At 50.9% G+C, this 8,019-nt stretch overlaps 1 protein-coding gene across 7 annotated transcripts in view; it reads right to left on the bottom strand.

The window, feature by feature from the left end:
* Positions 1-6,828: 6,828 nt before the first annotated feature.
* DZANK1 (double zinc ribbon and ankyrin repeat domains 1) overlaps positions 6,829-8,019 on the bottom strand; it is a 74,346-nt gene continuing 73,155 nt past the window's right edge. For all 7 annotated transcript variants that reach the window (XM_033429391.2, XM_049699122.1, XM_049699118.1 and 4 more), the window contains one exon: positions 6,829-7,650. In XM_033429391.2, the coding sequence (XP_033285282.2) occupies positions 7,527-7,650 (124 nt within the window). In that variant the 3' untranslated portion in view covers positions 6,829-7,526. The remainder of the gene's footprint in view (positions 7,651-8,019) is intronic.

Below are 8,019 nucleotides of genomic sequence, written 5' to 3'. Positions count from 1 at the left end.
GGGCACGAACCCGCGTCCCCTGCATCGGCAGGCGGACTCCCAACCACTGCGCCACCAGGGAAGCCCGGTCCGTGTCTTTGATGTAAAGGAAGCCCCCTGAGGTTGCTGGGAATGCAGCTCACTGACTGCAGTGCTGGGAGAAACTAAGTCTTTTCAATTTTGTAGTTGGTCAAGGACGAGCAGGAACCTGGGACTGGAGCATTTGTAAACAGACAAGGGGAAAAAAGCAACTGGAGTGACTTCTCAGGAACCCCGGCAGAAGTAAATTAAAGAAAAATGAAAAATGGTGTTTGGGACACACTCCAGCCAGAGATGTACCTCCATGGCCCAAGGCCAGGATGCCTGAAGCTGGGGTCCCAGCTCCAGGCAGGGACTTCACCGTCACTGATCAGGCCAGAGAGTGTCCCACCATCCACAGAAGCCATGACTGGCGAGTTTGTGGTCCTGGTGTCCCTGCCATGTGGACTCAGGATGTAGCGACCTCTTGGTGTATTGTTACATCAGACAGGAGGTTCTGGAACACCACAGGCACAGTCCCCTGGAAACCAGCCACAGCAAACACCGTTTTAAGTAAAAACATTCTAAGTTACAGACGGTTTAAGGATCTCAATTGTGAAGACCTTAAACATGTTTTCTACCCAATATGATTATGTAACTTTGGGCACCTCAGTTGAACAGTTTTCAGAGAAAAAGCTTACCAGAATGATCATCTAACTTGATCCAGGCAGCTTCCCCACCTCCCGTCATTGTAGCATAATATCAAGATTTTTCTCCATTCTTTATCACAGAACACCTCTAAATCCTCAAGAAAACTGTTTGAAAAAACTTAATATGGCGCATTGCATTTGGTATGTGCTCTATAAAAATTTACTTTGAAAACTTAATGAGGGCTTCCCTGGTGGCACAGCAGGTTCGAGCCCTGGTCCGGGAAGATCCCACATGCCACGGAGCAACCAAGCCCGTGCGCCAGAACTACTGAGCCTGCGCTCTAGAGCCCGCGTGCTACAACTGCTGAGGCCCGCGCGCCTAGAGTCCGTGCTCTGCAACCCCCAGCTCACAGCAACTGGAGAGGGCCCAAGTGCAGCAACGAAGACCCAATGCAGCCAAAAATAAATAAATAAAATAAATTAATTTTTTTTAAAAAGTTAATGAATGTGTGAGTGAATGTATAAATTGAACGGAGAGGCGCAGAAATGCAGACCAGGCTAGCATCTGTCCTGCTCTAATGAAAATTATGCCAACCGCTGAGAAAAGCTGGAATTCCAATAGTCATTCCACAAAGAACAAAACCAAAAAACCCCTGAGGCTTAGCACAAATATTTTTGGAACATGTAATAATTTAATGCTTTGTTAGAGATTTCCTTCTTCCATTTCTAGTAAATCTGACACACACAGGCCTCCTCCTCCAGCCACCCCCAACCTCATTTCAATGACACTTGGTGGCAGGTCGGTTTTGCTGCAGCTACACTATCACCAGCCTGCCCAGCCTTTGGGGCTTGGATAAGTAAGCAAACGGCTCCACAGACACAGTGGCTCCCCAGCTTCTGGAAACCAGAGAATCTGTACAAATTATAAGAGCACTAAGGAATGAAGCCTCTGATTTCTCTCAAATCAAAAGAGAGGTTTGGATCTACCTTCTCCCCTTCTCGCTGGTTGTGACCAGCTCCATTTGATCCCAGCTGTGATCAGAGGTGGGTAAACCCACATCCTGCACACCTGCAGGTTCTGCGTGCCGTTCACGCGGAGCTACAAGCCTACAGGGATTCGCTGGGAACGGATCCTGGAGCAGAGGGAAGACAGGAAGACAGAGCGAAGCTGGTACCCTTTGAGGAACTTGCCTTCCTGACAAGTGGAGGGACCCACGGGCTAAGCTGTCACTGTCACGGTCACCGAAGGAAGGGCAGGCACACGCTAAATGCTCTTAAAACACCTTTTGATGGGATAATTTCACTTCCCTTGTAAAAGCTGTTCCTGATCTTAAGGAATTTAAGGAAAAAAGAGAGTAGGAGAAGCAGGTATTCTTTCCCAACAGGTAACACATTTCTTGGTATATGGAGCAGAGTCAGGATATTGTTTTTTTAAACGAGGAAAACGATTTCGATATTATTAGTGTGCAAAAATATTTACGTAAAACAGTCTATCCACAGAGACGTTCAGAAAACTCTCTGGATGGTACAATTTTTCCCTCTTCATTTGAATTTTCTGCATTGTTTTAATTTCTTACAATAAGCATGTAATGGTTTGCAAAAACAATAAATTATCTCAGTAAGAGAATTAGTAAATCATTTAGTCTGTCAAAATTCGATGAAGCCTAAATATCTACCTTGATTATAAATGTGTCTAAGAGACAAAACGTACTGCAACATTACCCGTTTTATAACAACACATAAACCCACGTAACCAGGATATTATCTGAAATTTAAAATATTTTGAAGGTTTTTTTTAGGTTATAAAACAGTTGATACCCAAACATTTTCTAGTCTACTGACACACGTACTTTTATTTTTATCTGCAACGTTATATCAGAACTATCTGATAAAAAAAACACATGTTTTTCAAACCTCACAGCCAGGATACCCCTGCTGCAAAACCTGCAGTTTGGCTACAAAATTCTTTTGCCCAAACGCAAAAGCCACAGTGAATTTTCTCCACAGCTCTTTGCTGAGAACCTACCTCACCATGTTCATTTTGCCAGACACGCAGGAGCCGAGACGCCGGGGTTTGCAGCAGAGAGAGGATTTCTTCACAAAGCAGCCGAGCGAGGAACCGGGAGAACAAATCTCCAATCCACCTCCCGGAAGGCGAGGGGCTGGGGTCTTTATGGCGTAACCAATCAAGCGGCAAGGCGGTCTGAAGCGTGGGGAGCGTGGGGAGAGGTGATTGGGAAAAGGTGTGATAATCGCCATTCTGCGCAGGTGTCCCTAGGCTTCAGGCTCCGCACCTTCCAAAGGTCACGCCACGACGCTGGTGCGTCTTAACTGGCTGACCTCACATAGGCGCAGCTGTCTCCAAGCTCCTGGAAACAGCTCGGGCAAACATCTTACTGTTCAGGCTCCATGCGGCTTGGAGGACGTGCGAATCTGAAAATGACCTTGATTAGTGCCGGCAGGTGAAGCGGATCAGACTCATCACCCAAGTGCCGGGAACTGGCACCAAGAGTCTGCGCCCGCAGGTGTTTAGTCTCCGGGGAGACGGGCCTGTGACCCGGGAGGTACCAGCTGGATGCGTCATCTCTGCTGGGGGGAGAGGCACACGCGGCTGGGGCCGGTGGTGGAGGGGCAGGAGGGCAGCTAGTCCTGCCCGGCCCGGAGCTGAGGGGCCAGGTAACTTTTGGGGGCCCAGGTAGGACCTCAGGAGCAGAACCAGAGAAGAGCCTGTATGATGGCCTCAGCCTCTGGTCCAGGAGTCCCTGGTCAACTCGGGAAGGGGGTTTGGTTTTCTCACGAGGACAGATGAGGCCGCCTGGTGAAGGGCAGGACATGGGCAGGATGGGAAGGAGGAGGCTGGGGGGGACCGGGGGAGCAGGGGAGGCCAGGCCTGAGCAAGGGCAGGGTCTGGAGGTGGGCAGGCGGGGTCGGGAGCCCAGAGAGATCATCGTCCCAGCCCACGGGTATGGGCATCCTGGACACAGCGGCCACAGGGGGGACCCACAGGGGATGCACTGGGGTGGCCCTAGGTGGGCGGTGATAGAACAGAGCAAGATGACCTGAAAGCCCAGCAGCGCCAAAGCCAAAGGCCACAGAAAAGGGAAAAGACAGAAGGTGAACCGTGCAGAGGAGCGAATGCTGCCACCAACCCCCCTCCCTGGGCGGGCGGAGACACTGCCGGGAGAGGTGTTGTGGGCAGGAGGGGCCGAGCGGAGACAGGCCCCCTGCAGCTCCCGCCCCTGCAGCTCCCGCCCCAGCAGGCTGGCGGCCGAGTTCAGCTCCCAGCAGGGAGGGCTTGAGCTCCAGGCGGCCGCCCATGGGTCCCCACAGCCTGCAGTGTGCTTCTTCAGAACCAGAAGAAGGACTCGGCTGTTTCAAGTCTCTGACCTTGAGCCACTCTTTTAAAGGGCTCCACTGATAAGGTCAGGCCCACCCAGGATCACCTCCTGTTTGATTAACTTTAAATCAATTGATTATGGTTTTTAATTACATTACAGACTCAAGTCACCTTTGCCACTTAACATCCAATGACAGGAGGGGCACCCCACGGTGTCCACGAGAGGGACTCGCTGGGCGTCATCATAGAGCTGCCTGTCATGCCTGGTCCTCAGCACTTTGTACCCCCAGTTTGAAGGGAAAAAAGAGAGTGAATATGGGGATGAATATCAAAGAAAAAAAAGACAGTAAATTACAGAAGTGTATTAGTCAGCGTTCTCCAGAGAAACAGATTACAGAAGTGTATTGGTCAGCGTTCGCCAGAGAAACAGCCAATCGGATAAACACAGAGAGAGAGATTTATTATCGGAACTGGCTCGTGCTTTCACGAAGGCTGAGGATTCTCCCAGCCTGCCATCTGCAGCCGAGACTCAGGAAAGCTGGTGATGTAGTTCTGGCTTGAGTCCAAAGGCCGGAGAACCAGGGGCACTGGTTTGGGCCCAGTCTGAAGGCAGGAGGAGACGGCGGTCCCAGCTCAAGGGCCGGGAAGAGAGAGTGAATTCTGCCTTCCCCCGCCTTGTTAACTCCCATCCCCACGTGTGATGCCACCAAAGTGGGAGCTGGCACGGGCTGGGGCACATGGCAGGTGGTGCTGGGGCTTGGATGGAAGAGAAGCCTGGGGTCGCCTGTCTGGTGAGGAGGAAATCGTCCGAGGCCTGAGGGCACCGGGGAGCCCAGTGGGCGCTGTGACTGTTTTCCCATTACCATCCTAGGATAACGCTGATTGTAGAAAGATGGAAGCAGGAGCAGGGAGCCGGGTAAACTAAATTTAATTTCTTTTAACATGAGGACTCAAATCCAGATACAGCTGTTGTAAAGATGTCCGCTTAAACTAGCGAATAAAAGAGCTAACATCTAACTCTTCATACTTTATTCATGTGTGCTTTTTATATTTATCTACGGAGTAAACTTGTTTCAGGTGGCCACATATGGAAAAGTAAGGAAAGTGTTTTCTGAAGCTTATTGACGAGCGCAGAGCCTTGTTCTGTAGACAACGCTGTAACCCACTCTCATTTATTCATTCTGTTTATTTACTCACCGAAGTAGCTTCCAAGATGGCCCCTCATGATCCTTGCCTCTGGTATTTGTGCCACGTGGACCTGAGCACAGCAGGATGCCTTGGGAATGATGGTGGGTGGTCCTGAGGCAGGTGATAAAGAACAACGGGACCCGGCCTTACTCTCTGGGACCCCCACTCGAGGGCAAGCGGCCGCCATGTTGTGAGGCCACTCAAGCAGCCCGGGAGGCTCTGTCGGGGCTGCGGGGCCACCAGCCGCTCCCCCTGCGCAGTCCCCTTCTCCTCCTCTCACGGGTGTCAATCACCAGTAAACACTCATGCCCTTCCATCCCAAACCGTCACGGCACCTGCTTCTGGAGAGCCCGGCCCAGAGCAGGCTCCACGGTGAGGAGGGGGAGGGAGACGCGTCCAGGGCTCACGTGGCTCCACCCTCCCCACATCACACCCGCCCTTTGTTCCCCACTGCGGCCCTGCTGAGCTAAGAGTCGGCCCGCAGTCAGGCCCTCTCACTCCCCGGCTGCCTACCATCCGGTTCCTTCATTAAAGCCCTGACTTTTTATCACTATAGCAGTTCCTCTCCCTCGTCAAGCCCTGATACACCGTCATTAGGCAAAGAAAAAGAAAGCTCTATAAAGGATAAGAAAAAACATGATTTTTGAAACCAGAAAGGTCCTGCCTTAAAAACGTGGGTTTGATTTTAATTTTCTTCCAAACATGTAGTTCAATGTTTATATAATATTTTATGTAACCTTGTAGGATTTCACCAAGAAAGTTTCTGGATTTGAAACCGTGTTCCTGCATCTTAACTATTAAGCTACCTGTTCCCTTTTTAAATGAGGTTTGATTCTCAAGGAGTTAAATTCAAGGGCAGTTTCAGCGTGAGATGTCAGGCAGCTGGTGCTGGGAGGGCCTCTGGGTCCCGCCAAGAAGCGCAGAAAACCCAGGGAGCAATGTTTCCTGCACTCAGGGTATGAAAGCTTCGCCCAAGAGCCCCGAGGGGATTGTGGTGGAACCTGCAGGTCCCTGGGGCCCTCCCTGCTCCCTGAGGTCTGGGGAAATGGCCTAGAACTGCACACCCTCCTCCCCCACTGTCGATTCTAGAGCCCGTGGGGTGCGAGCCACAGTGTCGGGTGCCCTAACCCACCTTCCCGGGGTGGTGGCCACTGCATCCCTTCCATCTTCTGAATCCTGAAGCTTGTGCAGTTTCTCTTGCAGCCAACCCTGAGCCCAACCTTAAAGGAAGAGAATTCTGGTAAGGTCGTCCTGGCTACACGATGCAGACACTGTGCAAACCACCCAGACACCAAACCAGATGACTGTCCTTGGCGGGGCTCTCCGGACACTGGTTACCCTGGCAGCCGCTCCCTCCCCTTCTGCAGGCCGCCAGGCCAGGCATCTACCTGGGAAGCCAGGGTCGGCACCGCCCAACCCCACTGGGGCTTGGGTCCCACTCTGCACCTGTCCGCCTGCAGACAGTCACCCACCCGGGGGAAATAAAGTGTAGGCAGTGATGCCAGCAGAGTCTATTACTTATTGTCGTGAGTTAATTATTCTAAATTAACAAATATCCTGTTTACAAATGTTAACAGAAACAATTTAGGGACTCCTACTGCAGCATTAGCACCCAAAGATTGAAATGACGACCTGAAAAAAAGAAATGAGTCAAAATTACACATTCCTGCAACTGGTTTATTCGAAGCTTACGTGTCAACCAAAGAACAAGCCATAACAACAGGAATATTGATGAGTTTAGCTTAATAAGGAAAAATTCTACTAAGCTCAATCTTTATGCACTAATTTGGAGCCACTTACTAGATATATTAAGCAAACGACATGCAGAACAGTACGTGGCTTCCCACCATTTGTCTTAGACAAGGGGACAGAATATATGTGTTACCTCTACTTATATTTTACGTGTCCTCTGTATGAACACATACACATACTACATACATTTGCTTATATAATCCTACACTACTTCTGGAAAGACACGACGGACACGGATGTCCTCTGTGGAGGGGACGTGGGTGGTCGTGGGGCAGGGACGAGAGGGGGGACGTCACAACATTTTATACCTTTTGGCTTAGAACCGTGTGTAATGTTATCTACTGAGAAATAAAATTAAAGAGCAAATTCTAAGACAAGCAGCAATGCACCACTGAGAGCATACAGTAAATTCATCTCTCCAGGGCATTTGGGGAAACACTCATGGGGTGTTGGGGGCTTATACTGTCACATAACTTTTAAAAGCTTAAGAGTGCCTCTCGAGCTCAGTTTTCAAAACTCAAATACGCATTTCAGAAGGAAGAGAACAAAGCACAGCCAGAGCCGGATGGTTTCTTTAAAGGAAGCCTGCGGGGCCCTCAGGGCTAACGGTCATCCAGGCTGAGCTTAGCAGCAAAGAGCGAGATGACGGGGTCATCCCCAGTTTCCAGGGCCAGGTCATACGCCGTCTGCTCTCTCGCGTTCTTCTTCTGAACGCTTGCGTTGCATCTGCGAAGGAAATGGGGGTGAGCGGACGGACTCAGGTCTCCGAACCTTCCCTGCCTTGGAGGCCAGTCTGGGAGCTCCTGGCCCCCGTCCCAAACTTCCCCCAAGAGGCCACCGTGACCAGCCCTCAAGGGCAGCTCTACCCTGAGACCTGAGAGGCGCTGTGATCTCACACGTCCAGTGCCAATCCCGGCCGTGGGTTCCCATTGCATCAACGGCCCACAACCAAGTGGGTTTAAGGGGGCAACGTTATCATCGTGCTTTTAAAAGCCCTTAGTGCCCTGGGAGCCATGGGGGGATTGTGGCTCCATTACCGGGTCAGCTGTTCAGGAACCAGGACCCTCTGAAATCCTCACAGGCCAACAGGGGGAT

Source organism: Orcinus orca, chromosome 16 (genome assembly GCF_937001465.1).
Source record: "Orcinus orca chromosome 16, mOrcOrc1.1, whole genome shotgun sequence".
Taxonomy (NCBI): Eukaryota; Metazoa; Chordata; class Mammalia; order Artiodactyla; family Delphinidae; genus Orcinus; species Orcinus orca.
The sequence above is the reverse complement of the archived record's forward strand: the minus strand, read 5'-3'. Positions and strand labels throughout refer to the sequence as shown.